Raw genomic sequence first — 17,750 nt, 5'->3', positions numbered from 1 at the left:
GGAAAAAAAAAAGGAAAAGACCATATCAGGTGTAGGTGATCACAAACACAACAGTAAAATTAGAGGGAAAAGGGCCTTGGAACCATTACTCTCCAGTAAAGAAGGCCCCTACACCCTGAATCATAGAAAAACAATCTCCAGTGAAGTTCAAATTTAGAAGGCCAAATGTACAATCGGGTGTTATTAACCATAGAACTTGCAACTCAAGTGATCTGGACTGTAGGGTGGGATCAAAATTTGTACCTAATGTTGGTCCGAAATGTTACTGATGTCTTAAACAGAAGCGATTGTTGGATTTGTACTCAACTGCCAACTTCAGGGAGGGGGCAAGACCTGCCTTTAATAGGAGTGCCCATACCAATCAGTGAAATAACAATCCAGAATATGGCAAAGGACACCCTAAGAATCCTTGGTGGCCAAGTATCTTTCAAAAGAAAGACAAAGGGAAATACAGGTTACAATGTTGCTAGATGGTCAAAACTCAACGCTTTGTTTATATGGACCAGGCAATGATTCTTTAAGCACTAGTGACTTAAAATTTGGAAATGATGGGTGTGATAATCATGTAACTAACAGGAACTATGAAGCCTTTATAGGCTGCTTCCCTGGGTGTAATAGAACCAAGTCATTTTGGAGACCTACATTAAGCCACATGGACAGAACGAATTATCTTGGTCTCCCAGTCCGGGCAGGAAGTGGTTGGTACTGGCTATGTGGAGATACTGCTTATAAAACATCACCCCCCAGCTGGCAAGGAGCATATGCCCTCGGAACCTTAATTCCTAATCTCACAAGAATAGTTTGATACTTGGATTAGAGCCTTTTTCAAACGAACCAAAAGAAGCTGAAATGCTATCGCAGACAGACACACAGCCTTCCATAGCTTTGCTATATGGTTTCTTCCATAATCAGGGGTAAGTGGACTAAAGAAGACAATCGTGAACATATCAGCAGTAATACAAAATATTGAGAACAGGACCATGGATGCAATACCAGCACTAGAAGTTGAAGTGTCTAGTTTATCAAAGGTAGCTCTGCAGAATCGAATTGTTAGCCTCACAGGGAAGTGTTTGTACAGTTATTAGCACGAGTTGTTGCACATATGTGGATTAAAGTGGCAGAATTTCTACTGATTTACAGATAGTTTGGGAACAAATTAAAATTTTACGTGAACAGGTAAAGATGACACTAATTAGGGATTCAAAGAAATTTGGAACAAACTTACCTCATGCCTACCTAATTTGTCCTGGTTAAAAAAAAATAAAATTGTTCATCTTAATTACTGTACTATTGGGAAATTACCTTCTCTCTTCTATTATGATTCAGTGCTGTAATTATATGACAGAATTGTGTTGAAGGTGCAAGTATAAATGAATAGTTTAAAATAGAATAAGTGTAAGAAGGATGATGACTTGTTTTATGCAAATCATCAAAATAAAGGAGGGATTGATACCAGAGGAATTTTACCAGTGTGCTTAACTATAAATGTTGCAACTACATATCCATGACATGGCTGAGCTGCACAACTCTGTACTGTAGTTTAGCTGCTAGTAGTACGCTGCATTGTATAGTTTAGCTGCCAAGTAGGTAAGAACCGGTCCGAAACCAAGACATGAGCCAAGAGTGCTGAAACAGGGTCAGAAGAAGAGAAGGTCATGAAGAGGGCGAGAAGAAGATGAGGAAGATGATGAAGAAAGGATGATGACCCAAACCACCCATTAGGCTACACATGCATAGTAAGAATGTAGACAGAAGTAGTTCATGGAACTGTAATGAATATGCTAATAGTTTCTCAGAAATGTCATTAATATGTATAGATCAGCTATATAAGCAGTGAACAAAGTCAGTATGCATGTTGAGCGGAACTTATCCCCTGTGTATCTGGTGCCGAAAGTAAAGAATGCCTACTTTCTAACACTCCAAACCGAGTATTAGAGAATTTTGTCTCTGATTTTTCAGTATCGGTGCCTCTAAAAGAGTGGTTTTGCAGTCTGGTGTTTCACAGCCCTCTTTCGCTCAGGTTTCGATCCCTCTGAAACTCAAGGTTGTTTATTTTCCTCTCTATGGCAACCCCCAGTGGTTAGCGAGTCTGGGATGAGTGGAAGGCTGCGCCTCTTCTCAACGGATTGCAAACAATGGTGACTGAACTCATGCATGACAGTTGTGTCAGCAGTGCCCTTTCAAACCTTGCTTTTATTTCTCATAGATTTATGAGTCTCTTCCCCCTTTGGTTGCCTCTGCTTTCCATGTAACAAGGAGCCTAAGTGCAACAACAACAACAACAAAAAAGAGATCCAAATCCAAATTTTGCTCCCTGTAACAGTGGCAAGATGACGTGTGAGGAAAAACCTTTTCTCCTGTCCCTTGATTTATATTTACCGACAGCTGGAATCCCAAACTAGATTTGGATGGAGTGAGACGCTCCATGTTGCAATTAACGCCGCTCCAGAATGAAAGTGCTGGAACTATAATTGCTTCATAGCCTGCTGCAGAGGGAAGTGATTAGGTGCAGGCAGGAGGCCTGGGCAGTTGGCGTGCAGGTGAGGGAAGCGTGTGCTGGCAGAGATGTGGGATCCCAGGTTTGGCTGGCCCCGCTGCCTCGCAGAAAGTAGCAGCAGGCAGAGAGCTCCTGCCTCGCCAGCTGGGGCTGGACGAACAGCTGCGTGGATGGTCGAGGTGAATCGCAAAAGGGGATTAAGTCCCACTCAGTTGGAAAGGAAGGTGGCCTTGCAGGAGTGACCAGGTCGCCTGAGAGAGGGATTTTCCACCCACCAGGTCGTCTTTAGCCAGCCAAAACCGCTCTGTCCCAACATTTGTTTAGTTTCTCTGCCTTGTGTGTTTATGCAAGCCCTGCAATGTTTTTCAGATGCGCTTGTGTGGGGCAGGGAGTGCTTTGTGCGCTTCCTGCTGGGTCATCGGCACTGGCCTGTGACAAGAAGTTCCCTTTCCCCTGTCACATTCCTCTTTCCTTGGCCAGGCGTTCTGCCGGAGACCTTTCACTTGCCTGACGCTTGGTACTGCGGTCTTTTGTTCTCTTTTCTTGTTTTCCTGCTCAGGCTGACTGCAGCAGCCAGCTCCTGGGGTTTTGGCTCGGTTTTACCTCTGCTACTTTCTCTTGGAAGAGGGCTGGCAGCACCTCTCCTGACATCACCTCGGACCACGTACCTCTTACGCAATCCTCTGGCTTTGTAGCCCTGCTATTCCCTGACCTTGGCTAATCTCCTTCCTTTTGCAATACTTCTAAGCACCTTTCCCAGCAAAGGGTTGCAATTAGAGAAGTACAGAGTTGCATACTTCTCTAGAGGGAGAGCAGGTTTGAGTTCCTTTAATCTAATAGGAAATGTCTCCTTCCCTTTCATATGCAGCACTTTCTTGTGGTATGCAGTCATCCACCAGGATTGCTCCCTTCCATTTCTTTCAGCATTTCCCTTCTTGCTGTAGGAAGACCTGTCCCTGGTGATCAAAGGCGTCTTTCTACAACTACAGGAGCAGAATGAGGAAATAGGATGCTGGATAAGGGATCAGAAAACCTGCTGGCTACATCTCTGCAATTAAGTGTGTCTCGGAGCAAGACTCAAGGCAGTGCACAGCTATGCTCAGTGCCTCAGTTTCCCCGGTTGTTAGTGTGGGGATAATTGCACTTGCTTCCTCTGGGGAATTGCCTTCACCTCTGTACACTAAATTTCCTTCCCACCTTGGTTCTGTCATTAGAGCCGCTGGCTCAGCGAGGCAAGCGAGAAACACAAATACCATAGTTAGAGGTGAGCTGTGCAGTTTGCTGCTGCTTGTGTTCGAGCTCTCCTTCCAGGTAAGTAACTCAAGGGTTGTTTTGAACCCTCGAGCGAGTGGGCAGCAGCGTAGGGAGTGGCAGTGCCTTGTTACCCGCCCTGGGGAGCTCAGCTGGATTTGCTGTTGCTGATAGCTTCTTCCCAAGAGAGTCTGGGACAGTAAGGGGATGCTCTGAGAACACGGGAACACTCATGCTGCCGAGGAACAGTACTGTCAGCAGGCAAAGATGAAAGAAAACCGACGGGACAGAAGCCCTAGTCATAGCCATGGCTTACGGGCTGGTGCGTTATGTATCTGGATGAGCCAAAAGCAGAACAGGGAGAGGAAGACCTGCCAGGTTAGAGAGCTGCTGAAATGTATGGGGCTGCAGCGAGCGTCGAAGGCCCCGAGCCCACAAGAGGGAGCCTCGATGAAGTCATTCACTGCACTGCTGATGAGATCAGCTCCAGGCTGGAACAGATCTGCTACCGATACTCTGCACTCGGGATTCAGGTGTCGAGAGGCACTCCGAAAGGTGAACAGATTCGCCCATTCTCGCTGTAGCCCTGGCTTGCTGTGTTACTGCTAGCAGATGGGCGAGGCATCACTAGAAAGCACACGTACCGGGGAAAAAAATGGTTTAAGAGTCTTGAATTTTGCTGAGATATATTTTGGCTCTAAAGAACAGCAGGAGGGAGAAGGAGGAGAAAAATCCTATTGCAAAGTCATTTTTCACGGGCATCCAAGCACAATCCAAGCAGAGATCGGCAACACGAAACTAGGCATCCTGGAGCAAATCAGGGAGCCCAGCTGCGACAAATCCCCAAGCCTGGATGATGAATACGTCCCTGCATTGCAGTGACAACGAAGTGTGACTTAGTGAAGCATTTGCCAGGGATGTTTAGTGTACTAGCCACCCGGGGAGCTCAGAGACACAGCCATGCGCAGCCTCTCTTTTACAACACAGCCCAGGCAGGAGGCATTCCCTCTGCAGGGCGCCGCAGCACCGAATGCACGTGTGCTTGGCTGTGCAGCTGGCTCAGGTTTGGCAGCTGGTGAGCTTGAATAGATGGGTTTTGGCCCAGGCTTGAAAATCCCCCATTGCCAGTGATCCTGCTTTGGCTGCAGCTGCCTCAGGTTCCCTAGGAAACTTCAGTGCTGGCTTAATTCTGGACTGTGAAACGGTAGGAGGTGGCAGTCCGGTGGCTCTCTCCCTCCAGCCTGGCTGCCCATCCTTTTGCTGCTTGGCACTGCAGCCAGCTTCAGCCCTGCTTGTGGCGGAGGCGAGGAGCAGCAGGGCGCAGTGAACCCACTGCCGGGGCATGACGGACGAGGGGTTAGGAATGAAAAGAAAACTGGGACCGAGGAGGTGGAGGAGGGAGATGCAGAGCCTGCACCCATAGATTTCTCGAGGGTGGACCTGGCCTTTTGTAGGCTCCTTTCTGGTCCCTCTGGCTTTGTCTGTCTTAATAAACGCAACGGGAACGGGGCCAGGGCTGAGTGCTGCCCTGGGCCGGTGGCTCGCGCTGTGCCCTCATTACCGCTGTTCCTGGCGTGGTTTTGGCCTGTGCTAGCTCGTAGTGCTGCAGTGCCCAGCCAGGCATGGCTGGGGGACAGCGTGGGCTGGGGAACATTCCCAACAGAGCCGAGCATTTAACCCCATGGGTGGGAGCTGTGCCCTGCTCCTTGCTTTTGGGGCCGGGAGCAAAACAGCTACACCCTGTAAATCCAGGCCCCTCTGAAGGCAGGTTTTTGAAGTGCAGTCCCCTGCAGCCTGCATATTTACCACCTGTTTTCCCACATTTTCACTCTCCAAAGATGGGAAATGTCATGCAACAGGTTGTAGGTGAGTGTGTGCGCCAGACTGAAACTGGGAAATGCTCTGTCTGCTTGGCACAGCTGAACACAGGGTTGTGACTCAGCGTCCTGCAACTTACCCTATGGGTCACCGGCCACATTTGACACCCTGCCTTGTGGGGTGGGAGAGGTGCTCTGAGGAAACATTGCACAGACATGTTGAATTTGTCCCTCTGACTCTCCGGCCTCAGGCAGGCAGAACAAGGAGCCCATCCTGTTGTCCATGGAGCATGCGATTCTGGAAGGGCTTCCCATACCATGCACACACCTCTGTCCTGTTTCCCCTGCCAACCCAAACTACATCAGGTTTGGGAACTCACTGGTGGAGCAGAACAGGGGCAGAGCTCATGCATCCCCCATTTAATGTGCTACTGACAGCTGAGTCCCCCAGCCAGGAGAAGTATCAGGTGCATCTGAATGGATCCTTGTCCATGCCTGGAAGGGCTGTGTTCAAGTGGCATGCTGCTGTTCCCCTCAGCCCAGCGGACCTTTCAAAGGCAGTGTTCATGTTCTGGGTCTCACCACAACCGTGTTGCACCTTTGCTGTCCCCAGATTGCAGCCCAAGTTCCCCTCATCTGTGCAGGAGGAGATGCTCCCAGCAGAGGCTGCTCTTCTTTCCACCTCCCTCCTTGGACAGAGTAGCTTTGCATCTTGAGTAGCTCGCTTCCCTGTAGCGGTGCTCTGGCCGTATTTCAGAAGGAGGATACGTGCTGGGAGTTGATGAGGATGAAAGCAACAGTGTCACAGAGTGGCTTGAGAGAGCTATGAGACCTCTTGCCTCTTCCCTCCGGCTGTCCTCTAGCTGCCATGCTACTTCTGCAGCTGGCCCGACACTTGCTGGTGTCCAGAGCAGGCGCGAGGCATTCTTCAGCTTGTCCTGAGTTCGGTCCTTGGGGAGCTGCGTCTCTGCCAGAGCTGTTCAGGAAAGATTCCCGCCCCTTTCCTAATGAGACCAAGTGAGTAATAGAGATGCTCCTCAGGGACAGTGTTGTAAGGAGTGCTACGTGCATGTTCAGGACCAGGCAGCAGGTCTCCACTAGCTTTTCCCTGCTGTTGTGCAGCAGACATTGATGCGTGCCCCATCTTGACAGAAGAGATAAACTATTTGCGTGCAGATAGGAACTTGCCTGGCAGTTGCAGCCACCGGTCCTCTTTGCATTGTTCTTATCTGATCCTGGCTTGGCAAGTCTGTTTGTCGTGGTGAATGGCAACATGTTTGGGGCTATTCAGCCTGGGATATGGTAAGATTTGTCTGGCATGAGTTGTGTTCAAAGCATTTAGTTTGTAATAACCTTTTCCCCTCTCTGGAGCAAGTGTTCTTCATCTAGGAATGTGACTGCAATTAAAGCTGCGTGTCTGCTTTGCTGCTGGGGGGCTCTTGGGGGGAGCAGCATGAAGAGACCTGAGGGAAGCCAGAGAGACACAACCAGGTCCTAACCTGGGTGTGTTGCTGGTCGTGGGGAAAATAAGGACAGCAAGAAGAGGGGCAAACTGGAGGGAAGGGAAAGCCAGAGAGCGCAAACAGCCTAGCGCGACTGTTGGGAAAGCAGAGTAAACATCTGCTGTGGTCAAGTGCAGGCTTATGTACTACCAGCTGTGTGGGATGGTTCAGAAACAGGAGTAGAGGCTCACAGGAGCAGTCCAGAGGAGGGACAGGATGCCCATATAGGACTGGCCAGCAAAACAGGCTGTCCTCAAATGCACAGGGTGTCCCTTAGTGCCCACTATAATGCTGGAAGGGGAGGCGAGGTGTCTCGGTAGTGCAAAGCAACTGCAAACTTCTGCTGCCCTACTCCCTGCAGTACTGTACAGAGATGAAGTTCCTCACTGGGAAGCAGGGAAAAAGTAACGTAGCACTCCTTGTGCTGGCGAGTGCTGGGACCTCCTCTGCACTTTGGTTGTCCTTGGTGCTCCTGCAGCGGGTCAGGCTCAGCTCTTTTCCCTGTGGCTCTCTCTGAAGGTCAGTGGGTTCATGTATTTCTGGTGCCCTTACCCCTGGAAGGGGGGAGAAGAGGAACAGGGAGAGCTGGTTGTGTGGGCCTGGTCTTTTCTTAGGTCTCCCTCAGATGTCTGCAGTTCTCTCTTTAGATGCCCATTTCTCGCACTGAGTCAGTCATTTTGGGATTTGGATTCCCTTTTTTTTGGCAGCTTTTTTTTCCTGTTTCCATCTGGTTTGGTTTTTACCGTTTCATTTAGCAGGGCCATCAAAGGGAGTTTGTTCAAGCTGATTTTGGAGCAACAGATAGTTTTGACTTGACAACCCCTTCCTCTGCAGACCTCAGCCATGGCCTTAGATCCAGTGTGGAGACCCTCTCAAAGCTGATGTGTGGTAAAGGTGGCTTGCTGCTTCCCAGCAGGGATGAGGGATACTTTGCTTTAGTGACATGATCATGGCAGAACAGACTTTTTTTTTTTCCCTTTTTTCCAGCCCATAAACTGTTAATTCTTGTGGCTTTTCAAAACTTGCTATTTCTCCCTAAGTGTTTCTTTCTTTCTTTCTCTCTTTTTTTTTTCTTTTCCAGTGGATGAGCCAGCCTTGGCATCACGCCTCATGTGTGTGACTCAGACAGATTCTGCTTGTCTAAAGGATTCCTGCAAGTCCTCAGAGTTGTCCAACCCGCCTGGGCTCAGCACTGGAACCCGTGAGAAACACACTCAAAGTGAGTTGCGCAGTGCCAGCAGCCTTGTTCTCCCTGTGCGGGATGGACTGCTGCGTGCGGGGACCCCGCAGCACTCTCACTGCACGCCTTTGCTGTCCTGTGGGGTAGAATCTGGGATGGCTGCTTGGAGCTCAATGGAGGGAGGTCCCCATGGACCTTCAGTGTATAGTGCAGCACTGCATTTCTCTTTTGCTTATTTGAGTTCCAGCCCCCTGGTCTCACACTGTCTTTGTTGTGGGAAATGGTCCCCTTGAAGTCAGGGGAGCTGGGCTTGGGGCATCTCGGAAGTCCCCTGGCTTCCACTGTTGGAAGGCATCTGTTTGTTGAATGCCTCTGGTTTTCAGACTTAATTGGACCCACCCAAGGGATAATTTTTTTCAGAGGCACTGAACGCTTCAGTACCTGCTACTGATAGTATATGGTATGGTGAGAGATCAGCATCTCTGATACTCCAGCTGCATTAGCCAGAGGAGCACAGCTTCCTTTTAGCTTCTTGCACAGGTTTGCAAAGCTAGATTTAAAAAAAATATTTATTTATTTATTTTTAAATCTGGACATGGTAGCTTTTAAGATGAGAATCCAAACAAGAAGAGTCGGTTTTGGATGTGAACTTTGGTGACTGTGCCTCAATTTCCTCATGTGCAAGATGAGGGGGCTGCCATCTTCCTTACTCAAGGGCAAGATAAAGCCGTTAGAGATCTGAATCATTTGGTGCAAGATGCAATTGGAGCATAAGACCTCTTGAAGCTGATCCTTTCTGGAAGCTCTTTGGAAGATCCTTTTCCCATTAAGCTAATAACATCTCATTCCAGACTTACTAGTCTGGGTAAAGATGGGAGATCCCAGAAGTCCAGGAGAGGGGGAAGCCAGTAGGGAAGCTTTCAACACAACAGCATTTTTATCTCCAGGCATGCTTTTGAAAGCCTTTCCCACAACCCACATTCCTGGCATGCCCCTATGAAGGAAAGAATTAGAGAAATGAAGGCTGGAAACGGAACTGGGTGGCATGTAATCAGTCTTCTGACCTCCCCCACCCTCTGCCTGTTTGTTCTCCTGCCCCTCAGGCAAGTTGGGGACCCAGAAGAATGACTCATCTGGCTGCTTGGGTCGATGAAATGGCCCTGGTGCCTTATAAACCAGCTTCCTTGCACACAAACCACCTTCCTCCCATCCCTATGCACAACTCGTGCCACACAAAAATGTTGCCACAGACTTCAGAGCTGCCTGAGAGAGATGACCCCTGCAAAGGCATAAGGATGTAACTTAGCCACGGGGATGGAAACCATCCAACAGAGCACATCTGAGCTCCCCATGGAGATGGGAGGTGCCAGTCACTGTGACACCACTGCCTTTCTGATGGGGTAGGGAGAGAGGTGGCATCCCTCCCCTGTTTTCTTGAGCTGCTCCACTGCTTGGTGCGAGTTCCCTCCTTCACTGCTGCCCCTAGCCCTGAAGAAAGGTGGTTTTTTTTCCCACATTTTACCTCTTCAGCTAATTTTGTCCTTCCTCCTTCTTAGTCCCCACATCCTAAGGAAGAGAAATTGCACCCCACAGCTGAAAGGGGTGATGCTGGTCAAGAGCCTACTGGATGCTGATGCCCTCTAATCCCTTGCCACCTGGTTCAGGGCAGGGATGCTACTTCCATGCTTCCCACAGGGGCTCTGGATAATGCACTGTCAGGGAGCTGGGCATGAGAGATGACAGGAGATTCACCTCCAGTCCCTAGTTCCTTCCCATTTTAATTGATCTGATATGGAGACTTCAGTGCCTTCCCTAGAGGAGCTGTCCCGCTCTAGTTAACCTCTCAGGCAGGGCGTTAGTGCTCATGGGCACAAGTTTCCTTGTGCTTATCATTGCCTTGGCTTCTCCTGCATCTCCTGGCCAATACTCTCCTGTACACACCCTCCAGATCCACAGACCTGCTTATCCAGTCTCCTGCTTACCTCAGTGTTTGGCTGAGGAAAGTCAATTTTGTTCTCTCAGTCCTCCTCTGTTAGGAAACTGCCTGGATTTCAGAGTATAGGGATTGATTGGGTGAAGGTTGCAGCACTATCTGCTGAGAGGCAAACCAACACCTCTTGACTAAAGGGGAAACCAGTCCTGTCAAACCTATCTGGGAATTTTTGTGACTGGCAGGTGGAGGACTGAGCATCTCCATCAGGAGGTGGTGGAAGCCTCTTCTTAGCTGCGGCCTCAGCACTGGCCTCTGAAAATCCAGGACTCGGCTTCTTGAAATCCACCCCACGCCCCTCTAAGGCAGGGGGCATTTCCCCCTAGGCTTCATAGAAGGAGGAAACCGAGGCACAAAAGTGGCTTAATTGTAACTTCTGGGACAAACCGCAACCAGGGCCCAGATGGGGTCAGAGAACACAGTTTAAATCAGGTCACCGCTCAATATTTATTGTGTGGAGTTTTTCTTTTTTCTTTACTCCCGCACTGAAATCCTTCCCCAGAGGCTATTCAAGGAAATAAATAGCCAGTGGAAAGGGACAATAGCTTTCTGCGGAGTACAAATTATATGAAGCAGTAGGAAATAATAGCAGAGTGAGCAGCTGCTACTCCGAGAAAGAATGCGTGGTTGGTCTCTCCAGCTCCCTTTGCCAATGACTGGTCCACAGCACAGGCTCCCTGGTGCCGTGAGTGCAAAATGGGACGGGCGCCTTTTCTCCTTTGCAGCGTCCTCCTCTGGTGCCGCTTCTTTGGTGTTTGATTAGTGCCGAGCTGAAACTGCGGCCTTCCATGAGGATGCTAAGGGGATCTCCCACCTGTTCTTGCAGAGCCTGGTTTGACGTGGGGGGCAGTGGCACATGCATTCACACAGCTGGCACAGCTACCTTGCCTTCCCGTCTCTCCCTCTTCCCTTCTGGGCTGACCATCATGCCTGGTGATGCCCCATGTCCCTCCTGCAAGGGATTGTTGGTAACTCTTGTTGTCTAGAGAGGATGTGTTCAGTTCCCTCCCCTTGTGAGCCCCTTGGAGCCCTTCCTCAGAGCACTGTTGGGAGGGATGGTGGGGATAATTTTGGTGTGCTGGTGGGGATTTTGGGGGCTGCTCCTGCTACAAAAGGCTCTGAGAAACCTCACACAGCTTGGGGGGGGGTGGGGTGGTTGGGCTACCTTGGCTAGGAAGTGGGGAAGCCTGTGGTTTTCCTCAGGGCTTCACACCTAGCTGGCTTACCTCCTGCCTGAGTAAGAAAACAAAGTAAATACTGCTGCCAGCAATGATGCTGCTAAGGATCTTGGCAGCCTGCTGGGGAGGGTAGCATTCAGTCTGTTCTCAATAACTGTGTGGGTGCCCTGTCATAGATGTGGTAGCTTTAGGCTATGGTACATGAGGTGCCGCTGTCTTGAGCCACCCCAATGGTCCTGAGATCCCATAGGTGCTCCTGGTGGCTGAGATGTCCCCAGGACTAGCAGGAAGTCTGGGAAGGACTGTTAACCCCAAAACTGACCTTATGGGACCACTGCAACTGGAAGTGTCACATGGGGTGAAAGCACTCTGCAAAGGACTTCTGGCTGAAAGCTGACATGGCTGCCTTGGTCTCTTCCCTCCTTAAAATATGGTTTTGGTTTTTTTTTTTTCTCCATGAAAAATTGCAGGGCTGCCTGCTCCCTGTTGGAAGTTCACCTTGCCCTTGGGATGGGCATGGTCCCCACCCTCCTGCCAGTGGCTGCTTGTCAGATCTCTGCTGTCTCAAGGCACCCTCTGGGAATGCAGCAAAGCCTCCTCCAGTGCCAGCAGTGTGAACATCCTATGCCAGTACAGGCCAGCTGTCCTCTGGCCAGGCTGAACATCTATACAGGGCCCCAGAGAGGCGCTCCCAGGCAGGTATGCTATTAGAGGATCATCTCTCTGGGGGTGAAGGGTTCCTGGATCCTTTGGACTAGTGGCTGCCAGCTTCCACAACCAACCACGGCTTGTATTTTCCTCACTGCACAGACCCTCCACCTCCTCTGCAGATGTCCTTTAGCCGGATTTCCTCTTTCTTTGGGATTTATGTTACCATCATATCACCATTTCCCCAGGCTTTCTGCTTTGCAATGTCTGCAGGGAAGTATCAGCCTGCCCCTTTCACCCTCCTTTCATCAACCCAATTACTACCTCCAATTGTACTGGAGAGTTTTGGCTTTTCTGGGGTCCCTGAAGTCTCAGCCCCTTCCTATGTGGGGAGAACATACCCCTGCATAAGAGAGGCCATCTGCACAGGGCTGGTGTCTGACCATGCAGAGGCTCAGCTCTGCAGATGAAGGAAGTCGCCAGCGCTGGCAGAGTTGCTGCCTGGCTTCCCACTATTGTTCCCAGTGGCAAATAAAAGGGGGGTGAACGCCTCTGCCGAGCATTGTAGGAGGGGGGTTAGTGTTATCTCCATAAAATCTCATGGCCCCTCTCTGAGCAGCTCATGCCTCTTTCCTGCCTGTCTTTCTCTCTGCATGTTCTCACAGCCATGGTACTTGTGGTTCCACACATAACCCTATGTGCAGGTAGCTTTCCCCATCCCTCAGACACATGCTGCTCTCCCTCCTGGGCAGCCTCACGCTCTGCCAGTGGGATCAGTGGGTAAATCCCAGTGAGAGTGATGTTCCGTCTGGTCTGTGTGGGAAGTGGGGGAAAAGCTCCTTTATGTTGCTGGCCTGGGACCTGGATGGTGTCTCTGCCACAACATTCTTGTGTCACCTTGGCCAGCCATGTAGGACAGGATTTTTCTGGTGGAGTTCATGGTGTGCCCTGGATGCAATCTCTCGAGCTGTACAAGTGTTTTGTTTCTGTGTGTTCGCTGGCTTAAAGTGGGTTCAGATAACTAACCCTGGTGGTAGTGTCCTGGTTTCTGCTGGGATAGAGTTAGTTTTCTTCTTGGTAGCTGGTGCAGTGCTGTGTTTTGGATTTGGTGTGAGAACAATGTTGACAACACACTGATGTTTTTAGTTGTTGCTGGGTGACATTTATACTAAGTCAAGGACTTTGCAGTTTTGCAGGCTGGAGGAGCACAAGAAATTGGGAGGGGACACAGCCAGGACAGCTGACCCAAACTACCCAAAGGGGTATTCCATAGCATGGGGTGTCATGCTCAGTGTGTAAACTGGGGGGAGCTGGCCAGGGCCTGCAGATCGCTGCTAGGCATCGGTCACCACGTAGTAACTGAATTGTGCCTCACTTTCGTTTTTTCCCTTCCCTTTGCATTTTATTCCTCTCCCCTTCCATCTCCATCATCATCATCATCATCATCATCATCATCATCATCATTATTATTATTATTATTATTATTATTATTATCATCATCATCATCATCATCATCATCATCATCATCATCATCATCATCAATTATTAAATTGTTCTTATCTCAGCCCTCAAGTTTTACCTTTTTTCCCCCTGATTCTTCTCCCCATCCCACTTTGGCAGGAGGCAGGAGGGGAGTGAGCAAGTGGCTGCATGGTACTTGGTTGCTGGCTGGGGTAAACCATGACAGGTGGCTATGCAAACAGTGTCTTTGTACTGCCCTTGTCCCTGCAAAGGGACAACATGAGTTGCTGGAAAAAGAAACCCCTCATAGCCAGTGGGATGCTCTGATATTTTGAGCGGGGGGCTCTGGGCCCTGTGTTTTCCCTGGGATGGCTATGGGGAAGGAGGGTGAAGGTGTGGGTGGGTGGGTGGGACACAGCAGCGTGATGGGAAAAAGACCCAATGCCAGAAACCACTATCATCGGCACCTGCTCCTGCTGGCTCCATGCTCAGCCTGGGTGTGTTTCTCCAACAGCTTCAGTGACCTCAAGAGCAAACAGATTTTCCAAGCCTGCTGGGCTTTATAACCCTCTGTTAATAGGAAACACCTCCGGGAAGGAATGGTTATCAGCACTTATCTCTGTTTACTTCAGGAGATTTTGGGGAAGGGAGAAGCTGCCTCCCAGCTGGCTGTGCAGCAGCAGGATAGCTGCACTCAGCTGCTCTCTGCACACCTCGAGACGGGGGCTGAGGGGACTGCTGGCCTCCCGCTCCCTCTTGCTCCCCCACTGACTTCTGGAGTCTGGCAAAACACCACCAGTTTGTTCAGCCAAATCTGGCGCAAAGTCTGCTGACTTGTAGATCTCACCTGGGAAGAAGACCATAGGAGTGACATTCCATTATGAAGACGACATTTTCATGTCTCAGGGGTAGGGGAGACAGGGCTGTTGAGCCTGATGTGCATGGGTCTTCGAGGTAAAAGGTTTGGGTCTTGATGGAGCTTGGATGGAAGGTTGCAGAGAGCTCCCACATATTGCTAGTGCAATCCACACAGGTGGGTCTGAACCTAGAGCCACAAGAAGGGAAGGAGATGGGATGCGATTCATGTCACTCCTGCAAAGGACTGTTCATAGCTTGTGTCATCTAGAGGGGATGTGTTGGCTGCCCTTTCCCCCGAGTCCCTTGGAGCCCTTCCTCAGAGCACCATGGGGAGGGATGGTGGGGACCATTTTGGTGTGCTGCTGTGGATTTTGGGGGCTGACCCTGCCACAAAAGAAGGGAGCTGGGATGCTTCTTTTGGCTAAGCTGTTACATGCAGAAAAGAAGTGAACATGGTGGTCACACCTCCATGGCCAGCTGGGAAGATACTTGTCCTGTGTGGTGGCTGGAGTAGCACCCCTAAGGGCTGTGTATGGTCATCCTCTGCAGGGAGCCCACTGAGGAGGCTGGGAACTGGTTAAATCTCCTGGAGTCCCTAATGAAAGGAAGTGTACATAGGGAAGTTATTTCTTTGGATCAAAGTCTCCTGGCTTAATAGCAGTCAGTGGGGCCTTGCAGAGGCAGGGGCACTGTTAATGTGTAAGCCACAAGGAAGTCTAGGGATGTAAAGCCCTGCATGTGAAGTGTTTCTGAGCTAACTGCTGGTGGCTCCCTGCCTGGTTACTCTGCCCTCTGAGGAAGATGTCTGTAAGGGCTGCTGCTCCTGTCCTTTGTCACCCAGGGTCCCCAGCTCAGGAAGGCTGAGCAGGAGACCAGCAAGCCACAGCCACCTTTGCTCTCATCCTTGCATTTCTTGGACTGCAGGCGATGCTTCCCACCAAACCCTGGGTTATGTCCCTCTGCTTTAACCCTCTTTGTATGTCTGCTGTGATGCTCTCCTTTCCTTCTGCTGAGGACAAGCTTGTCTTCATCTCTCTCTCTGGTGTCTTTTCTCACTTACTGGCTTCACTCAGCCCACTCTTTCCTCACTGAGTGAGAAGCCTATGCAAGACCTCCAGCATGGAGTGGTTTTGGCCATAAGAGGAGTTGAGAGCGGGAGATGTTCTCCTGGCTGGGACACCTTCTCCAAGCAGCACTCTGTCACTTGCAATGGCAGGGAGAAATGGCTGAAGGAGCCACACAGACTATTTTTCTCTCTGCCTTAGGGAAAATTTGAAATGTTCAACCTGGGTATGAAGACTGGGGACACCGTGAAGGTCAAGGGCAAGATATCTGAGGATGCTGACAAGTAAGTACAAAGAAATTACCTTGACTTGCCAGGACTGAAGGTGCGCTGTAGAGGGAAGTGGTTTTCCAAGGCTGACAGGTACAAAAAGTGTGAGCATAGCTCAGTGTTAGGGGAACCCCTACACTACCACTGTGCAAACTCCCCTGGTTCTCAGGCAGAATGACAAAACAGGAGGCATTAAGTACCTGCAACATTGAGGGAAGAATTGGGTGCAGAGCCATGTGCTGGATCTTCCAAGACCCTGTCCTGCCTGTGCAGCTGACCTTCCTCCTGTTCACCCACAGCTTCAGCATCAATCTTGGCTCCAGCTTCTCAGATCTGGCATTTCACTTCAGTCCCCGCTTCAATGAATCTGTCATCGTCTGCAACTCCAGGTGCGACAGTGTCTGGCAGGAAGAGCATCGTGATAACCACTTCCATTTTTCCAAGGGCTCCACTGTGAAGGTGAGGGGTCTGTGCTGGTGTGGGGTTGTGGGGGGTGTGTGCAGTGGGGGGAAGCCCCTGGTCAGCAGATTCCTGTACTCTAGTCCTCTCAGTCCCATTCAATGCCTGCAGCTCCCTCCCAACAGGCCCTCATTCTCATCCTCTGGGTTTTTGGTCCTGATTGCTACTTCCACTCCTCCTTCAAAACCTCAGCTTTTCCTCAGGGAACTTTGCATGTCTCAGACTTTGTAAGGATTTCCTGCCCCTCATACCTGCCTAGCAGGTGAGTGCACCAGGGGCATCTCTGAAGGTAAAGGGGATCTCCAAGAAGCAGGACCTTGCTGCTCTTCACCTTATTTCTCTCCCTGATTCCCTCCTATGCAAACACAGGTTTTAAGGCAAGCCAGAGCTCGAAGCAACGTCCAAAAACCACTCCCTTAGCTCTTCTGTCCTCACTACTGCTGGATCCACACTGCCAGTCTGTCCTCCCTCTCCTCCTGCTAGGGATGCTGTCCTAGTTGCTGTCTCACCCCATCTGATGTCCTGAGACATTAACAGGGCTGTGTTTAGGGGTAATCTTGTTCCTATTGCTGTGGAGAGGAAGCTTGTTTCAGTCATGGGTGGCTTTTGGGAAGAGATGGTGAGGTGACTGCTTTGGGGAATGATCCCTTTAATTTGCAATGATCAGCAATGTGTTCTTGTCCTGTCTGCTTGTGCATGTTTATCAGCGAAACTCCTTTATCCGTGTCCCAGTAAGCTGCTGAGGGCATTGGAGTGTCAGGTTTATTCTGCCCTGCCCAGAGCAGATCTAAGCCATGTGGTGCATAAAGACATACTTGGGTTTAACTGCTCTGAGTTTACAATCTAAGTAGCTGAAACAACCCCAGGAGACATTCCGTACCAAGGTCATAGTCTAGATACCAGCTCAGAGCTTTGATATCAACTACTCATTTCCTGCATCATCCTCAGCTCAACCCCCGGCACCTTGCTTAAGTCTGTAGGGACCAGGTCTGACTCACATGTAACTGTCGGGCCTTTTGCCTGGATGCTTACCTACTAATCTCCTCCTTGTCCCCAATTCCTGCCCTTCCTCCCCTCTCTTCTCCCAGATCATTATTGAGATGCTGGCAGACAAATTCCTAGTGAAACTACCGGATGGGCATGAAGTGGAGTTCCCCAACAGGCACTCCGCCGATCACGTCAGCTACCTGAGTGTCGAGGGAGGCTTCAGGGTCACCTCCTTCAAGCTGGACTGATGGGTGCCACTCCCTAGCTCTAATAAAAACACAAGCAGTGGTTTCTCCAGCTGCTTTGGCTTTTCTGACATCTTTGGCTCTGCAGTTCTGTGCAAGACACCAACAAAGTCCAAAGCTTTTCCACTAACAGCAAAGGAGCCCTTGCTGGATGGAAATAGCCCCCAGATAACGTCAGGTGCTTTTCAGGTCAGACTGGGGTGTGGGGTTGAATGGGTAGTAGGTAGGGCAAAGCAGACTGTAGGTGGGGTTCAGAAGGGGAATGGTTGTGTAATCTCTTCATAGTGCACCATTTCCTCCTGCACCCAAGTTTTTGGGAGGGAGGGAGGAAGGAAGGAAGGGGA

General features: G+C 50.1%; 1 protein-coding gene and 1 long non-coding RNA gene across 4 annotated transcripts; one reads left to right on the top strand and one right to left on the bottom strand.

Moving 5' to 3' along the window:
* Positions 1-8,151: 8,151 nt before the first annotated feature.
* Positions 8,152-17,477, top strand: LGALS2 (galectin 2). 3 transcript variants are annotated; one of them, XM_040593994.1, is made up of 5 exons: positions 8,152-8,286; positions 11,886-12,114; positions 15,648-15,730; positions 16,015-16,174; positions 17,263-17,477. In XM_040593994.1, exons 2-5 carry the CDS (start codon positions 11,926-11,928, stop codon positions 17,407-17,409), a joined length of 579 nt encoding a protein of 192 aa, XP_040449928.1. In that variant the 5' UTR covers positions 8,152-8,286; positions 11,886-11,925; the 3' UTR covers positions 17,410-17,477. The 3 variants fall into 3 exon arrangements, with proteins under 3 accessions (XP_040449928.1, XP_040449927.1, XP_040449929.1); XM_040593993.1 differs by lacking the exon at positions 8,152-8,286 and having other exon boundaries at positions 10,658-12,114; XM_040593995.1 differs by lacking the exons at positions 8,152-8,286; positions 11,886-12,114 and adding an exon at positions 14,598-15,189.
* On the bottom strand, positions 14,128-16,021 carry LOC121088234. Its single transcript, XR_005827874.1, has 2 exons — positions 15,916-16,021; positions 14,128-14,569 (listed from the first exon to the last, which is right to left on the bottom strand). It is a non-coding gene; the product is annotated as an uncharacterized LOC121088234 (long non-coding RNA).
* Positions 17,478-17,750: the final 273 nt, after the last annotated feature.

This window comes from Falco naumanni, chromosome 5 (genome assembly GCF_017639655.2).
Source record: "Falco naumanni isolate bFalNau1 chromosome 5, bFalNau1.pat, whole genome shotgun sequence".
Classification (NCBI taxonomy): domain Eukaryota; kingdom Metazoa; phylum Chordata; class Aves; order Falconiformes; family Falconidae; genus Falco; species Falco naumanni.
This window is presented reverse-complemented; position numbering and strand designations above follow the sequence as displayed.